The sequence below is a fragment of the Papaver somniferum genome, chromosome 9, assembly GCF_003573695.1.
Source record: "Papaver somniferum cultivar HN1 chromosome 9, ASM357369v1, whole genome shotgun sequence".
In the NCBI taxonomy this organism is placed as follows: Eukaryota; Viridiplantae; Streptophyta; class Magnoliopsida; order Ranunculales; family Papaveraceae; genus Papaver; species Papaver somniferum.
Genome location: NC_039366.1, coordinates 125,925,741 through 125,944,755, shown reverse-complemented (window position 1 = coordinate 125,944,755; position 19,015 = coordinate 125,925,741). Strand labels below are relative to the sequence as shown.

General features: G+C 37.8%; 2 protein-coding genes across 3 annotated transcripts; one reads left to right on the top strand and one right to left on the bottom strand.

The window, feature by feature from the left end:
- Window positions 1-214: 214 nt before the first annotated feature.
- LOC113309485 (protein NRT1/ PTR FAMILY 8.1-like) lies at window positions 215-3,342 on the top strand. 2 transcript variants are annotated; one of them, XM_026557905.1, is made up of 5 exons: window positions 215-513; window positions 1,064-1,245; window positions 1,344-1,561; window positions 1,657-2,213; window positions 2,305-3,342. In XM_026557905.1, exons 2-5 carry the CDS (start codon window positions 1,110-1,112, stop codon window positions 3,131-3,133), a joined length of 1,740 nt encoding a protein of 579 aa, XP_026413690.1. In that variant the 5' UTR covers window positions 215-513; window positions 1,064-1,109; the 3' UTR covers window positions 3,134-3,342. The 2 variants fall into 2 exon arrangements, with proteins under 2 accessions (XP_026413690.1, XP_026413688.1); XM_026557903.1 differs by lacking the exon at window positions 215-513 and having other exon boundaries at window positions 890-1,245.
- Window positions 3,343-4,068: 726 nt separating this feature from the next.
- On the bottom strand, window positions 4,069-7,046 carry LOC113314356 (U1 small nuclear ribonucleoprotein C-like). Its single transcript, XM_026563153.1, has 6 exons — window positions 6,764-7,046; window positions 6,579-6,621; window positions 6,333-6,374; window positions 5,981-6,248; window positions 4,874-5,122; window positions 4,069-4,391 (listed from the first exon to the last, which is right to left on the bottom strand). Exons 1-6 carry the CDS (start codon window positions 6,769-6,771, stop codon window positions 4,378-4,380), a joined length of 624 nt encoding a protein of 207 aa, XP_026418938.1. The 5' UTR covers window positions 6,772-7,046; the 3' UTR covers window positions 4,069-4,377.
- Window positions 7,047-19,015: the final 11,969 nt, after the last annotated feature.

Below are 19,015 nucleotides of genomic sequence, written 5' to 3'. Positions count from 1 at the left end.
ATCATATGGAGTAATAATTTCTTCTTTTAATATTAATCAATCATAATTTGTTTCTTAAGCTCATTTAGTACTTAAATTAATATTAAAAAGATAGACAATACAGTTGTTAAACCAAGTTAACAAGACACTAATGATAAGCTAATATTCAATAATTTGTTTCTAATAAGAAAGACTAGTTTAACATAAAACTAGGGAATGAAAAAAAGAGTGTGTCTTTAATGTTCTGAAATTTTCTTCTTAGTCTTCTTAAATTAACCTCTTCCATTAACCTATCATGTCAAATAACCTTTTTAATATACAGAAAGACATCCAGTCTTTTTCTTTCCAGAGAAATTTTTTATAATAAAAGAGAGATGAATGCAAGGATCCATTGATCACAACGCCTTCCCCTGTTTTTTCCTCTCTCTCTCTCTTCTCAAGCATTACAGAGAGAAAAATAGTGAGGGAGGGAGAGTGAACCCCTGTTCTTTAGAGAAGAAGAAGCAGAAGAGGGTGAGTGATTCTTCCTGACAGGTATGTTTCTTTCTTTCTTCAACTCTGTTTTTAGACTTAAAACAATTTCACTGCATCTTGAGTCTGGTCAAGTTTGATGCTTCAGTTGCACTCTGGGTGAATCTATGTGTGTGAATAGTAGTTGAGATTGAAAAATCTATATTGGACTGAGGTGGGTTGTTTATGGGGCTTGAAATGCCAAATTCAACCCATCCTACGACTAGAATCTCAGTCCAAAGTCTATCTTTGTCATCTGGTGTGTTGGCAAAAAAGATTCCTTTTTTTTTAGTTAAAACAAAAGTGACCTAATTGGTCTTAGATAAGGCTTACAAGCATCTACTACATGTATGTGGAGTGTATTTATAGTGTATGGTGGACCTAATTATTGACAAGTTTTTCTTGCTTTCTCGTTGAAATCATGATTTCACATGATGAACATTGACAAACAACCAACCCACCATTTGAATTCTTTTTGTTTTTTAGAATTATCTTTTTATCTATTGAGTTCGCTCAAATGATTTCAGTTTATTGTTTAAAACCTTTATGAATTAAAATGGTGATGAAATTGTAGGTGGAATCCAAGAACAAATAGAGAACTGCAAAAACAAGTTGTAGTTATGGCAGAACAAAGGAAAGTAGAAGTAGTAATGGCAGAGGAAGATTACTGTACTCAGGATGGTACAGTAGACTATCGTAATAACCCGGCCGACAAGACGAAGACGGGAACTTGGAAGGCTTGCCCATTTATCTTAGGTAGTCACTCGTCTTTGTTATATCCAATTTAAGTTTCATTGTTAAACAATGAGCTTTACTGGTTAGTCTGGTTTTTCTAATTTTGAAATTTGAAACAGGAAATGAATGCTGCGAGAGATTGGCATATTATGGAATGGGTACAAATCTAGTGACTTATCTGAAAGTGCAACTTAACCAACATAATGTTGTAGCCGTCAATAATGTCTCGAACTGGTCTGGGACTTGTTATGTTACGCCATTACTTGGAGCTTTTCTTGCTGATGCATACCTTGGAAGATATTGGACTATTGCAATTTTCTCTATCATCTATGTTTTTGTAAGAATTCTGTGCCACTGAAACTCTAATTTCTTTAAATGATTATCTGTATGCATCTGTTCATGGACTGACCAGACACTCTTCGATGATGACAGGGAATGACGTTGTTGACACTGTCAGCATCTGTCCATGGACTGAAACCGCCTTGCGACAGCCAAGGATTAAATTGCCATCCAAACGGGCTTCAAACTAAAATATGTTTTGTGGCGCTTTACATGATAGCTCTTGGCACTGGAGGGATTAAACCTTGTGTTTCATCTTTTGGTGCGGATCAGTTTGATGACACAGACGAGATTGAAAAGAAGCGTAAAAGCTCTTTCTTCAACTGGTTTTATTTTACAATTAATATTGGTGCACTCCTAGCTGCATCAGTACTAGTATACATACAGACCGATGTTGGTTGGAGCTGGGGTTTCGGTATCCCAGCAGTTGCCATGGCAATTGCAGTAGTGAGTTTTTTCTCTGGTACTCGGTTATACAGGAACCAGAAACCAGGAGGCAGTCCCCTAACCCGAATCTGTCAAGTAATAGTAGCAACTTTGAAGAAATTTCGGGTTGAAGTTCCAGCAGACAAGTCTCTTCTGTATGAGACCTCAGATGAAGAATCTGTTGTTAAAGGTAGCCGCAAGCTTGATCATACAAAGACATTGAGGTAATTCAGCTAATACGTATGCTAAGCTCCAGAAATTAGATTTTTATTCTAGGAAATTTTAGCTAATTGAACTAACATTTCATACAATCAGTTTCCTGGACAAGGCAGCAGTTGAGGTACAAACGGATCACATAAAGGGGACGGTGAATTCTTGGAGTCTCTGTACAGTTACTCAAGTTGAAGAACTCAAAGCGTTAATCCGGTTACTTCCTGTATGGGCCACTGGAATCATCTTTGCAACAGTATACGGTCAAATGGGAACATTGTTTGTTTTACAAGGAAGTAGCATGGACATCAGCATAGGTAAGTTTGAGATACCCTCTGCGTCTCTCTCCATATTCGATACTCTCAGCGTTATCTTCTGGGTCCCAGTTTACGACCGAGTTATCGTCCCATTTGCGAGAAAGTTCACTGGCCATAAAAATGGTTTCACTCAACTGCAAAGAATGGGAATTGGCCTTTTCATTTCTATCTTCGCCATGGTGGCCGCTGCAATTTTGGAGCTCTATAGACTAAGATTAGTGAAGAAACATGACTATTACGACCTGGCGCACGTTCCCATGTCAATATTTTGGCAAATCCCCCAATATTTCATTATCGGTTGCGCTGAGGTTTTCATGTTCATCGGACAGTTAGAGTTCTTCTACGAGCAAGCACCGGATGCCATGAGAAGTTTGTGCTCTGCTCTGTCGCTCACAACTGTTGCGCTAGGGAACTACTTGAGCACCTTCCTCGTTACAATTGTTACAGATATTAGCACAAAAAATGGGAAGCCGGGATGGATACCAGATAACTTGAACAGGGGACACCTTCACTACTTTTATTTCCTCTTGGCAGTTCTGAGTGTTCTGAATCTTGGCGCTTATCTCCTTGTAGCGAAGTGGTATACATATAAGAAGGCAGTCGGAACCCTTCGTTAACCGGTTGATAGATGTCTAATGTTCCTGCACTATGAAAGCTAAAGATTGATGAAATCAGTGTTGTTGTACTATGGGTGTGAAATGTTTTTAGTTTTTCAGTTCTTTCCTGCACTTTTAGCAAGCTAATTTCTCACGCTCGTCTTACTGTTCTCTAAATTACCAAGCCAGTTTAATATTTCTGAATATAAGTGTTTGGGTTTCTGACAAGAGGTTCATATTCTGTTGGTATTTTAGCTTCTCCACAAATTACCTTAATCAAAAGCCAAGCGGGCGGGTTGTAAAGGGAACATGATGAGCATTAGAACATGTTTACAATCAGTGCTGCTTTGAATTTCTATTTGCCAAACGTTCTTGAACCATGAAGCCATCAACTTTCTCTAGTAAAAGTAAATCCGTAATGTTATCCACCAAAGAATTTGTAAGCGCAAACCCTCACTGACCACAGTTTTTTGCACAAACCCTCGAAAATGACAATCTGCCACTTAATTTCTAGGATTTAAATGTCCTGACAAATTAGTGACTGCAAAACCAAATTTTGAACAAAGGGCGATGCATATAACTGGTCAGAACTCAGAAGAAACCATATGCAAAATGAAAGAAATAAAATAACCATGAAGCTGCGACACATTACTGACAATGTAAATGCTACTTATGCTGAACACTTATTAGAATCTTAACTCCACTAGCTTCATCAAGTTCTCCATGGATAGAAATGATATTAAGATGTTCACTACAACATAGAGCTACACCAAAAGCAAGTAGTTCAAGCAGGGTAAACTATAAACAACAAGAACAGCAAGAAAAGGAAGAATGCACAAAGAGACAGAGATAACACCACACTCAAGTGTTGGCACCTTGGCATGAGGTTGAACCCCCTTCATCCGTCTGACCAAGGCAAACTATAAAATCATGTAAAATCGCAACAAAATAAAGAGTTGGTAATCGATATGTAGAGCAATTTCGATTTCAGTTAACTGGGTTACCAACACATAAACCAAGACCTTGATTCAAGGCTTAGTAAATCCAAAATTTACAGAAACAGAAATTTAACAGCATAGGTTCCAGTACATTATACTAATAGTATTTGTTGCTCACAAGCTTCTCCGCTGAAAACTAATAGCAATTCTTGAACTGTTATACATCGAAGCCAAATGTTTTTCAAACCCTGCAAAATATCACTTCCGACTACCATGGGATGAAGTGTAACATCATAGATCTGCATACTGGAATATCTATGTTAAAGTTCAACTTTGATCATCTGCACAAAAATAGCAGCATAGCATCAGTTTCCAAAGTTTACATAAACAGTAACAGAAGGCAAGTTGAGAATTTCAAGACTTTTGAATCTGGATCCAGGTAATCTTCACTGAACAAAATTAGATGTAATAGATGATTGCAGAAGTACATTTCTAACGACATAAATAGAAATAAAAGAGGAGTTTTTAAATGAATTAAATGGAAATCCTGTTCATGAAGTTTGAGCCTTAACGATAGACCATTGATGGACGAGGTTTTGACGGTTACTAGGGCCATGCTGGATGAAGTCTCCACAGTGGGGAACGTGAACCAAATTGGATAGTCAAGCATATCACACAGGATGTTCTATACAGGATCATTCAAGAAAATGGGGAAACACATCATGACTAATTTGACAAAAATAATAATTGGCGTTAAAAGCTTGAGCATCAATAATTCCATATGGCAAAAAAGTAAGAAGACATGAAGGAGCAGTTGTACTACCTTGAGTTGGTCTATGTAAACCTGAGGAAGCACTGTTCATGTTATATCCATCAAAAGCTCCGCTTGTAGGCGGTGTTGGATTACCTTGATACATAGCTCCTGGATTAGGGGGGCCATTTGATGTAGGGGTTGTTCCCCCAGGCACAGTTGGTGGAGGAGCCATGGTGGGAGGCCTCGGCAGACCATTCATTTGCATGGGCATGGAAGGAGCACCAGGTGGAGCCATTGACATTGGAGGACCACCATAACCTGAAAATGACCATCCAAAGAGATTAAAGACATGAAAACTGGAGAGCATGTGTGGAGCACTGCTGCACAGTCACAAACATATCCACGCAGGAGTTTGGCTTGAATCTGTTTTCTTTTAAAATAAAGAACATGCTAAAAAAGCAGATTGTACAAGAGAAGACTTTAGATTTGGTGACTAGTAGTCTAAGTAGTGTGCAAAAGAGGTCATCATCTAACCTGGATAAGATAAATAGGTTGAAGATTTCCCTCAATTACAGTATCCTGAAAGTCGAGAGAAATGGAAGTTAGAATTCAATGATCCCCAGAGGTTCCAGCCCAAGTTTTCTACTAATTTCTGCTCAAAAGCTTGGTGCACACAAATCTTGTTCCTTGTTTCCCCCAACCAGTAAAACATGTGGGATGCGAGGGATAATATTCCCTGCAATACTTACCCTAGACTACATGTTGAAGAGTCTCTTGTTTCTCATGCCACGACTAGGCTAATTATATCCAAGAATAGTTAATTGTGTTCTTCTATGCTGCTGCGGCCATGGTTTTAAACTGTGGTGTTTACTCACATGTCCTTACAAAAGGTTAGGGAACATGCATGATCCATGAAGAATTATTGTTTCCAATGATGAGCCTAACTCAACATATTTGTCATCTCAGAGATAAAAATTAAAGATCTTAGAACATAGTGCTCAGTGTGAGAATCTTAGTGCCGGTGCATCATTGTATGCATCTGTGAGCATATATGAATCTTTACACACACGTCACTTCTTATGAAATTTAAATTAACCCAACGCAGAACAGATAAAACAATTGCAGTTTGGAAAACACTGTAATAATGAGAAACAAATCGCACAAAGTTCAACTAACCTGGAATACCAGCTGGTCGTGGCAGAACAGGTGGCCTCATCATCCCAGGGGGTAATTGACCTCCGGGCATCTGTGATCCATACATAGGCATACCAGGTGGAAGCATGATTGGAGGACGAGGTCTCTGTGGGAAAGAGGCAAGATGCTGGTTGAAAGCACCGCCAATTTGTGGGAATCCTCCAGCACCAAGATGCTCTTTGATCTTCTGATCAATCAAACTTTGGGTTTGTTCCTGTTCGAATTGTTGATAATATGTACGAACATTTGCCTAAAAGTGCGCAGATTAGATATTGCTTAACACAACACATAAAAAAACACAAAAATAAAATGTATCTACTTTTAAAATACAGACCTTGTGTTTGTACCCAGAGTTGTGCTGCTTTCTGACAGAAGGCTGATAACAAAGAAATATCATAGTTAGAATTACAATGATCATATATTGGCTATGCCAACCCGAAGAACCCGCTACACACACAGACTAAGTACGCTAAGCCAATATGAACAATCATCAACTAGAAATCTAACTAAAAAACCCTTAAATTGCTGAGAGTGCATAAAATTCCTGAGAAAATTGAAGGATGAAAATTAGGTCACTTACCGAATCATGAGTCAAGTAAGTATCGCAATAGTCACAATAGTATCTGCAAAAATCACGAAAAATAAACACAATAAAAAAACATCAGAACAAAGATGATGAAACCCTAAAAAGTTAGCTTAAAAAACATGATAAATAAGCTTAACAAATCAAAAATCTGTTGTTAAGATAGAATATGAAGACTATACCGAGGCATAGCTCTCAATTCTTCAGATCCTTGAAGAAAAACCCTAAACCCGTAGAGCGAGCGAGTGATTGAGGGAGAGACAAAAGAGAGCTGTTGAATCAACGTCTAGGGCTAATGTTGTTGGTTCGAATAGTACGAAACAGCTTGTTTTTATGTGGAATTAGGGTTATAAGTTATTGGGAACTTAGAAACCAAGAGGGGGGTTTGCCCTAGCTGATGATCCTCTTCTCTCTCGTTTTCAGGAAGAAGGCTCGTGAGTGCTCTAAGCTAAGCTAAGCCTGAGTGCGTTTAAGTATAACCCCCTTTCTTTCTTTTTTGCTAGGGGGTTAGTCCACGAGGGAGTTGAGGAGAGTTTAATGTATTTTGGATCTTGGGGATTTTGAGGGAGTGTAAGAGAGTATAGGGAGTTTGAGAGAGTTTGGTGTTTTGAATGTAGGGAGTTTGAGAGACTCTCCCAAAATCTCTACTCTTTTGAGAGATTTGGAGTGAGGTAAAAATACACTGTAAACTCCCTATAACTCCGGAGAACTCCCCAAAAAAACCCAACTCCCTAACATTCTAATTTTTACCACTAACAGGGAGTTTAAGAGCTTCTTTAAAACTCCCCCACGACTATCGGGGTTTTTTAGGGAGTTTGGGAGACTCTTCTAAACTCCCCCACGACTAACGGGGATTTTGAGAGACTCCTTCGAACTCCCCCACGACTAACGGGAAAAAACCCAACTACACCCAACTCCTCTGAGGATTAACACCCTGTAGGTGTTTAAGTATAACCCCACTTTAACTATTGGCACCGTGACTTTTCTGGAATCTTATTCCTAATCGCCCTCTAATCTTATTTACTAAAAATGGGAATTCAATTGCATCCACACGAAAGCGATTTCATTTCCTCCACCCAAACACGCCATTAACATAGAAATCAGGAACTATTATATGAGAGCATCTCCGATGGTGGGCCTGAGACCGTATGTGGAGATCTTCCGCACATATGAACCTATTATAGAGGATTTGGTTTTGAAGGCTCGTATGAATTCAAATGTCTTAAATGTGGATGAGAGGATCTAATCTATAACAAAAATACAAAAATACTCTTTCGTTAGAAGAGAGAATCCTAAGAGAGTCGTCCACTCCAACTACTGTCCATGTACGATCCATACTAGATCAGACCAACTGTTATCCTACCTCCACTACGTTCTTGTGATTATTATTAAATTTTTTTTATTTTTTTTTTGATCATAAAGGTAAATTCATTACTGACAAAAAACAGTTACATAGAGAGTTCCAACTCAAGGATTGAGTGGATACATCTTGGTGGGGCTTCAGCCCACACTTGGTTACATTCATACTTCTTGGCATATTTGGCTAGTCCATCAGCCACTTCATTACCTGATCTAGGAAAGAAAACACACTTGACATAAAACAAAGATTCTATGATCCCACTAATATCCGAAAGGAGATTGTGATTCTTCCAGCTAAAGTTTACAAAATTTGAAGTCACGGCTTCAATGATAGTCTTGCAGTCCCCTTCAATGATAATATTTTTCCACCCTCTGCTTTTGATCCATTCTACTGCCTCCAAGAGAGCTAAACCTTCTCCTTGTTCAACATCTCTAGCTTTTGTTACTTTCACCATGGCCTCCAGAAATCTCCCTGCACAATCTCTCAGAATCAGTCCAATACCACATATTTTACTCTTTTTATCAAAAGTTGCATCAAAGTTTAATTTCCACCAATTAGCAGGTGGTTTCTCCCACTTTTTCTTGTTGGTATTTCCTTGTTTCCTGCAAATATTGTTAGTTTCACAAGCTATAATATTATATTTTGTGCAGAATTTTTTTATGCTCATGATTATGTTGTTTGGGTGAGGTTTTTTTCCTTCAAACACAAAGGTGCATCCATGTTTCCAGATTTGCCACATGATAACAATAGCTAAAATGATGCTTTTTTCTTGCTTGAAAGAGATGATGCTTTGTTCTTGATTCCAATTTTTGATCCAGGCTTGCAAGGAATGACATTGCTGTTGAGAATGCATAGATTCTGGGAGAATTGTGAACCAGATTACTTTTGCTAGATCACATTGCATGAAGATATGGGTATCTGTTTCTGGAGCTTGTTTGCAGAATGGACAAGAATAATCCTCAAGCTGCATATATCTTCCAACTCTAGTTCTTGTTTGAATAATTTCTTTTAAACATCTCCATAGATAAAGATTGAGCTTGTATGAGAGCTTTAGGTGCCAGATTTTCAACCAAAATTTTTGATCTTCTCTACTGATGTTGTTGCCACTGATTTCTTGAATTAAGGCTTTGTATGTATATTGAACTGTGAAAGAACCATTTCTTGTAAGTCTCCAAATTAAAGTATCCCTGGCATTTTTGGGAATTCTTATTTCTTGGATCTTCTTGCTTTCTTCTTGGTTGAACAGTTGATTAAGGTTCTGAATTTTCCATTGTTGAGAACCTTGTTGAATTAAGCTCTGAACTTTGTCATTGTTGTCTGAGAACTGTGCTGCATTTGAGAGTTGAGAGTGATGAAAGCCTGCAACCCAGTTATGCCTCCAGATTTTTATGCTTGAGCCATCCCCTACACTCCAGATATAATATTTCTTTACTATCTGCAAATCTCTGTGAATACTTCTCCAAATCCATGAGCCCTGAGAACTTATTTCATCACATAATGGATCTTTATTGTGAAAATATTTTGCTTCCAGAATTCTGGCACATAAGGAATTATGATCTTTAATCATCCTCCATGCTAATTTTGCCAGCAAAGAATCATTGAATTTAATGGTGTTTTTGAATCCCATACCCCCTAGTCTTTTTGGTTTGCAAACAGAAGACCAAGAGATGGGGTTCATTCCTTTTTTACTATTTTTGTTCCACCAGTATCTTCTCTGGATACTGTCAAGAGATTCAGTCACATATTTTGGCATCTTGAAACAACCCATCTGATAGTTTGACATTGTGCTTAAGACTGACTGCACTTGAATTGGTCTACCATCTTGATCTACAATCATTCCTTGCCATGTACTTAACTTGCTCTGCACCTTGTCTTCTATTGGTTTGAAACTTTCTTTTTTATCTTTGCCTAAGAAGAGGGGCAGTCCAAGATATTTTTAATTTAATCCCATAGGTTTCATTTGCAGTAGACTAGTTAGATGAGCACATCTCTGAGGTTGCATATGTTTGTTGAAGAACAAACTTGACTTTTGGAAATTTATAACTTGACCAGAAGCAGCACTGAGTTTGTTTATGATGCCTAGAATTTACCTTATTTCCTGATCTTTGCCCTTGCAGAAAAGTAAACAATCATCTGCAAATAGTAGATGATTTATACTTGGACTGTAGATGCTTGGTTTGATGCCATGTATCTTCTTCATGTTTTATGCCTTGTATAACATTTTTGAGAAACCTTTCATGCAAAGAATGAATAAGTATGGAGAAATTGGGTCCACTTGTCTTAGGCCCCTTGATGGGTTGAAAGGTTGACAAGAAGAACCATTTAGAAGGATAGAAACTGATGTGGTGCTGATACATTGATTAATCAAGTTACACCATTTGTTGCAAAATCCCATTTGCTTCATTATGTCCATCAGAAACTTCCATTCAATCCTGTCGAAAGCCTTCGACATATCCAACTTGATACCAACTTCCCCAAATTTATTTTTGCTTCTTTTCATATGATGAACTATTTGTTAGAGTACTGCTCGGTCAAACTCGCATGCATTGCTATCTCAAGCATGTTTGTCAATGTTAGTGATCAAAATTATAAGTCTTGATCTCTAGTCTCTTATATCTAAGTCTCGGACTAGGATAGTAAGTGTAGTTGAGCTCAAGGACTTCATGGCGATTCATCATACAAGAAGAAGATCTACTCAAGGAACCGGTGGAACTTATCGACAAAAAGGTATGTGGAGACTTGAACTTATCTGTCACTCAAAAGTCTATCTATTCTATCTCCTACTCTTTGAGACAAAAGTCGTATGCTATATATATAGACTAGATCATACACATTTGGTATTACGAGCCGAGTATACCTCGCCTATCTATATCTCGAAATATGTGTTGGTAAGCTTTTCGCTTCGACCAAGTTAATCTTTACCTAGTGAAGAAAGTCATAAATGTTTCAATCACTTTGAAAATTGCTTTGACGAGAAATAGTGTAACAACTATATAACGTCCTCTAAGAATGTTTCAATGATTGGAATGAGAGTTTAGATTACATAACCAATGAAGTCCTTGAAACAAAGTTTTCGAACTTTGTTGATCAAGAGAACCAGAAGTATGGCAAGTGCCAAGTCCGCGAACTCAGTTCGCGAACTGCCGAAGTTCTCAAACCCGTGAATTTCTGCTGGAGTTGACAAACTACTTGCGTGAGCCAAGTCCATGAACCCAGTCCGCGAACCGGCGTAGTTCTCGAACCCGAGAATTTCTGTTGGAGTTTGTAAACTCTATCCGGTGTCTTAAGTCCGCGAACCTAGTCTGCGAACTTGAGAAGGTTTTATATCCAAAGATGATTTCTGAACTTAATCTTAAAAGACTAAGGAATGCATTTGCAAGCCGTGGATATTAAAGTTCATGAACCGATTCGAGTGAATCAAATCATCTTTGCTTCAATTGTGTCTTGTGTAGTTACATAAGATTTCCTTGCAATTGAACAACTCTCTTAACTAGTTCATTTGAGTCAATTGAACTAGTTATGGTGAAGAAGAACATGGTTGGTATGAAACGCTATATGGTTGAACTCTTTGGGTAGACTATTGTTGAACCAACAATGTACATGTTTGGGTGCGGTTAACAAACCTAGAAGCGTACAGTCATTTGTGTATGACAAGCTAAGTTTTCGATCTAACGATTGAGAAATATTAGCTTGAATCTAAATCAAGTTTTCATCTAACGGTGAATATTGATTGCTTTGTAACTAAGGAAAAACCCTGATTTGAAAGGCTATATAAAGGAGACATCTAGTATTGTGCAAAACTAATCCCCACACCTTACGTGTGATACTAGTTTGCGTGCTAGAGTCGGTTATCCTTTAACCTTTGGTTTTCTTCTTCTAAAACCAGGTTAACGACTTAAAGACTTCATTGGGATTGTGAAGCCAGACCGATACTACTTTTATCGTAGTTGTGTGATCTGACCTTGCATCTTCTATCGTAACAGTACAATCATATTGATTGGCTTGAGATCGTGAGAGTTCTCCGATAGGCAAGATATAAAAAGTAATCACAAACACCTTCGTCTCATCGTTTGTCATTCCACGACATCTTGTTTCGCTACCATACGTTTAAGATTGTTGTGAGGTGATTAATTAATCTAGGTTGTTCTTCGGGAATATAAGACCGGATTATCAATTGGTTCCTGTTCACCTTGATTATTATTAAAAGACGAAACAAAAACTTTTAGGGTTTTTCTGTGGGAGACAGATTGATCCTTTGATAGACTTGTCTGTGTGAGGCAGATTTATTTATTGTTAAAGCCTGCGATTTTGGGTCGTAGCAACTCTTAGTTGTGGGTGAGATCAACTAAGGGAATCAAGTGTGAAGTATCCTGCTGGGATCAGAGGCGTAGGGAGTACAACTGTACCTTGGATCAGTAGGAGACTGATTGGGGTTCAACTATAGTCCAGTCCGAAGTTAGCTTGGAGTAGGCTAGTGTCTTTAGCGGCTTAATACAGTGTGCATTCAATCTGGACTAGGTCCCGGGGGTTTTCTGCATTTGCGGTTTCCTCGTTAACAAAATTTCTGGTGTATGTATTATTTCAGTTTCCGTATTATATTTTTTTATCTTTATAATTTGAAATAATACAGGTTGTGTGTTAGATCATCAATTAGCATAATCCAATCTTTGGTTGTTGGTTGTCATTAATTGATCCTTGGACATTGATCTTTGGTACCGTCCAAGTTATACCTTGTATTTGATTAGAACTCGCAGTCCTTGGTTGAGTAAATCAAATCAAGAGAGAGATATAAACTCGTTGATATACTTTTAATTGATTGAGTCTTGATTGATTCTCTTAAAAGTATATTCGAGTTTGTCTATACAGATTGCAAAGCGAAATATTGGGTGGTGTTGTTAGACCCCCGCTTTTTCAATTGGTGTCAGAGCATGCAAACACGTTTAAAGACCTAATAAGTCTGTGTTTGTAGCGATCTGATTATGGATGAGTCTATTTCTAATAACGTACCAGTTCAGAAATTACCAAATGATTCTAAAATCTTGGATTCACCTGAGAGAACTGTCACATCTAAGTCAATATCTAAACATTATCTTGATGTAAAATACTGTTGATTGGGAAACTCTCCTAGAAGAACAGTTGGATGAACTCTCTGATGAAGGTGATTCAGATATTGATAGAGATGTTGATGAGGAAGTCTCAGGGTATGTTAAGTTTTTAGATTCGTGGAAAATGAAGAAGATTACAACTTCTCATGTCAGACCTTTTCTGACCCCTCTCTGTCGAGAAAACAAGAAATTGAGAAGATATTACGCAGGTGTTTATTTTTCGAATCATTCTAACGAATCGATCCTCAAGGATTCTGAGGAAAACCTACGTATGAAGTCACTTGAATGTGATAATCTTTATCAAAAGTACTTTTTGTTGGAAGAGAAACTTGCAGAATCTGAAGCAAGGTTTAACTCTCAACAAATTAGTTTTGATGACAGAGAAAGTGCTAATCTCGCTCGAGAAAAACACCTTGAGGCTGATTTAGCTGCTGCTCTTGATAAAATCAAGATGTTGGAAGATGACTTGAAAAAGTTCAATACTAGTTCAAGCAAATTAACCACTATGCTAGGAGCAAGTAAAAATCATCGTGATACACGAGGATTGGGCTATAAGGGAATAAATGCTCCAAGTATTAGCAAAGAGGTAAAAAATTTCAAGGCTAGTGATTCTTCTCAACAAAAGGTTTCCACTGATGGCAAAAGTGAAATACCTTCACCAGCAGTTAAGGTTCAAAAGAGCAAAGTATATAAACCTCCCAAGTCAGCACACACGGATCGAGGTAAGAACGTTCCTTATGTTTGCCACTATTGTGGAAATAAAGGTCACCTGGAAAGGAGATGTCGTTTCCGTATAAGGAATGAGAAACTTCGTGATGTTCTTGTTTGGGAATCACAAGAAGTTGTGAAACCAAGATCATATGTTAAGACTGATCCCCTTAACGCTACAGGTTGTAACCGTCCAACATTTAGGAAAAGGAATCAATGTTGTGATAAATCTAGATTTTCCTATAAACGTCATACGAATCCTTTTCACAATCGTAATGGTTATCAAAAGGATAACTTCGTAAATACGAAGACAAGATCTGATGCTCCCAGTTGGAGAAAGACTAACTTGCAAAAGAATAGTCAATCCAATTCTCTTCCAAGAAATCTAGAAGAGACTAACAGGAAGAAGGATCGTATTGTTCCTAAATACACTCACAAGTGGATACCAAAGAAAGTTAATGATGCCTTGAGTGCGAAAAGGAATGATCTCCCGGAAAATTCCATGACTATGGAGAAGGCAGTATCCATGATGTTGGAATTTAAAAAGTTCTTTGAAAAATTGGATGTGGATGTGGAAGGTTCTAAAAGCGATCTCTTTCATGATAATCCAAAAGTCACTTGTGGTGAGCAAGACATTGTTCACCTCAACACAGCTTGAGTGTGTTGAAAGTGCATCCTTACCAAGGAACGCCCTGCTATGTATACGGTGAGGGAAGCACGAGAATTGGTGCACACATATTATGTTCGGTAAGGTTGTAGAATTCGATTGGATTCTTCTAAAAAGGTATGTCTGTAAACTTGAGAAATATTTGTGTTTTTATTTTCTTAGAGAATCCACAATGGACGATCAAACCTATATATTTGGTCAAGAAACGAGACACAGCGGGATAGACTATCGAGTAAAAGCTGTACCAAAACCAAATACCAAACTATATTTGGTCTGGGACCAAGACCAAACCCAAATATAGTCGACCGAACGTATAAAGTGATCCTGTGATGGGGCGAACGTATAAAGTGATCCTTGTGATGGGGCGGACATTATATGTGATCCTTGTGATGGGGCGGACATTATATGTGATCCTGACCAAATGGGGAGGACATTATATGTGATCCTTGTGATGGGGCGAACATTATATGTGATCCTGACCAAATTTACTCTTCCATCCTAGTTGGTGTGGTTTTAAAAGAACCTACAACTTAGACCTGCAAGTATACAGGGTCAGTTGTAGTGAGTGAGGTAAGAAGGGGTTTGTCCTCAGGGACAAGGAGGGTGTAATGCTATTTCTTTGTGTTTTCCTAACTAATTTCCTAAAGTGGCAGTGACAAGAGCTAAACAATGGGGAGTATACTAGGGCCTTTGAGTCCACCACTAATTTACATTACTTGTTCCGATCCTAACACTAACCTTGTCCTTACAACTGATAATGAAAGGGATGTCAATCCTATACATATCTAAGGTCAATCTGATATGGATGATTCAATCACAACTAAGATAATCCTCCTAAGCATTAACTGTCTTTTCAAGGTACAGCTAATCAAAAGGTTCATATATACTGTTAAGTATGAGTTGCAGTTCTACAACACCGAATAAATCTAACTACAATGGATGCATTACATACACTATGAAAGTTAAGTGTTGAAGGCCTAAGACTAAATTCCATCTTAAACAATTAAGCATAACAAGGTTATTATCATGAACATGAACAGCAAATAGCAAATTAGGGTTTCATCTAACCCTAGCATAACAACTTAGAACATGAACTGTGAATTAAAATTAGAATTGAAACAAAAAGAGTAAAAACCTAAAACTAACACTATTGGTGCTCTGGCTAGCCCAGGCATACCCCTAACATTACAAACACCATGTTCTATTTATAGTGCAGAATCCCCAAATTTCTAAACCCTAATTTTTGAAAACCTAAAATTTGATTTGGGGATTTTCAATTTGACGTACCCACTTGCGATTTCACCTCGACCCATACCTTCTTCTGTTCTTCCCACTTGTTCTGTTGCTTTTGCTGCTCTTCTTTGTGAACTGTGAACCCTAGATCGAGTCGTCTCATCAACTCCACACCCTAGGTCAGTGGGATGTGAATTTGATGAAACACCTAGGCTAGGTAGAGAGATGGTGAGTTGTCGGGTGGTTGTGGTGGTGGTGTGGTTCGAGGTCTGGTGGTGGCAGTGATGGCAGGAGATGGTGGTGGTGGAAGTTGCAGGTGATAGGGAAGAGAGGAATTTGGGGAGAAGAGGAGAAGAGGTCGATGAAGAATGGGTTAGGGGCTGTTTGGTTTGTGGTGTAGGTGTTTGGCGTTTGGGTGTTGAGCGGGAGTAGCGAACTTTGATGCACAGCGAGTAAAGAGTGTTGGATGATCCCATATAGATTGAATCGAACGGCTACGATGGAGAGGTATGTAGCGACCGTTGGATTATGAGATACAACAAAACTGACGGCTTCAGATGGAGTTAGGTACTATGGTGTTTGACAGGAGCTTCGGATTTTGATGCACAATGATGAGGTGGCCGTTGGATGATGAGATGGATCCAATCTGACGGCTCTCATGGAAATGGGTATGGATAATGGAAATGGATTTGGGTAAGGGTTTTGGGCCTTGGGTATGCCAAGCCCATATCTTCTTTAAGAACAATTCTTCCTCTTCAAGCCCACTTTTAATTGATCCGGCTCTTGCAAACATCAATCTTCGCTGCCTTTCTGCGGGAGTCTTTGCCGTTTCTTTGCTCTTTTCGCTCCGTGAGTTAACCAGGCTTTATTTAGTACCTAAAAATGCAAAATTAATTGAGAAAAGTATTTATTCTTGAAAACAACAAAAACACAGAATATGGGATAAAATGGAGCGTTAGTGCACGAATGATGAGTTAAATGCCAATAAAAAGGTGCAAATATATACAATATTTGGCACTCATCAAATACACCCAAACCTGAATTTTACTTGTCCTCAAGTAAAACAAAACTAAGGAAATCCTACCTATACCACTGTCGCTGGTCTCTCGATTGCATTTAGAGAATGCAATAAGCCTTTTAAACCACTAAGTGTCCCTAGTGGACGAGTTGAAGTCTCGTGAAGGTTTGCTTAGAACGTACCTACAAAGTTCTAGGACAAAATATAAGCTCAGATTCCATGAAATGTGACATGTGCAAGACAGTAGAAGCTCAACGCAAAATGGAGATGTCAAGCTAGCTATCAAAGGCACAATCCTAGCACTGATAACAAATAAAGACATGTGATAAGAGTGTAAAGTGTATCTACACATGTGTAAAGAAAGATCGGATGTTATGACTACTAATCACCAAGAGATAGTTTCTCAGGCTAAGAACCAAGGTCGAAATCTAGCTCGCTGTCCGGACTTTACGAGAATTGTGAATGAGTTGGAGGTATTTCACAATTACTCGCGTTGTACATCAATGGCATACACCCTTCCTTGCTTATAACACAAAAACACAAAAGATGACTCTTTACATGACTCTTATTTATATTGACTACTCTCTTTTATTTTTGGAACAAGAGAGGATGGAATTGATAAATACTTGATTTTTTTTTTTTTTTTTTTTTGAAAAAAATTATTTACAACATGGTAACTCTTTTGATACATAAGCAAAAAGAAACAAAAAATTACATGACACTTTGCAAGAGGTAGCCCTTTTTGATGCACCCAGTTAAATTCGATGGTTGTCTTTCTTAATGTAACCTCCACCTTCTATCCCAACCAACCAAAGAACAAGCTAGTCAAGTTTCGTTCAGTATTCTAAAGTGATTGGCAATCGTGACTTCCGATAGAACACCTCAAGGATGAGGCTATACATGTATTGGTAGATCGTGCGTGTGCAAGTTTCTTATCACTATGTGAATTGTGCTAGAATCAGGGTGCCTAAATATCTAGACTAAGAATCCTTATGTTTACATACATGCACAAGAGTCAACATTTCAAGGTAAATGAGCTCCATTTTTATGTTTTTTTTCGAATTTTTTAATTTTTTATTTTGATTTTTTGATTTTTTTCTTTTTTTCAAAAAGAAAGAGTTCTATTTTTCGATTATAGCATGTTATCAAAGTATCTACTTTTCACCCCCAAACCTAAACTAAACATTGTCCTCAATGTTTCAAAAGATAAACATGATTATAACACATACCATGAGAACGATGCTAAGTGTAGAAAAAGGAAAGAGATTACCGGATATTGGCGAAAGCAAGTTTTGAACTCCATTATGCAAGGCAAAACCCAACAGTAACTCAACTGAATTCACATTGGGTTAGCACAATATATACAAGAAACATATGATTCCACTAAACATTACCTACCAGATTATATACAAATAATTCACTATATACATACAGTCTAAAGAGTTGAGGATCAACCCAAAAGACAAAGTGTTGAAACATAGACAGTTTCAAACAACTATAGTTGGACTGAAATGCGAGTGAGAGTGAAAAACCGAATGAATCACCCCTAAACCTGAATTTTTCAACAGATTTATTTTTAAGCACAAAATCTAGCCATTTTTGGGGTTCGGGATTCACCAGGTCTAACTCAAAATGGACTTTTTGCGGGATGGGCAAAGAAATGTATTCCAATTGTGGCTCCTTAAAAGTATTGTATTTTGATGCAAAATAGTCCAAAAGGACTTGGGAGGCACACAGTTCCAATCCTAGGTTGGGAATTTTCAGAAAAGTTGGTTTAAAAGTTTTGTTACAAACCAAATCTAGGTTGGGTGGAATAATCTCAATATGCGATTTAGGTAAGAAAGTTGGTACTTCTAAGTTATTTTCATGGATAAGATCAATAGTACCAACACATACTTCCCCTAAATCAGAAATTGGTAAATCATGCTCACATTCATCGAACAAAACATCAAGACCTAAATCGGTATCATGATTGTCCGAAGTACTCAAATCAACATCAGAAGAAATAACATATTGTGACTTAGGCAAGGAATCAGACACATCAAATTTGTTTTCATGCATATTAACATTAGTGTCTACAGAAGATTCAACTATTCCTATGTCATGCTCAAATTCGAAGAACAATTGTACAAGTACCATATCAATATCAAAATCATTTGATTTACTATGAGTATTAGAAGAAACAACATTCATGAAGGTCGAGGGCGAGAAGCCATATGTTATTGAACCAAAAGGTTCCACAATATTTTCATGTTCTTCTAACATAACATCATTATCATCATAATCTTCATAATCATCATCATGGCAACATGCATATTGGTCCTCATTAACAGTGGTGGTGTC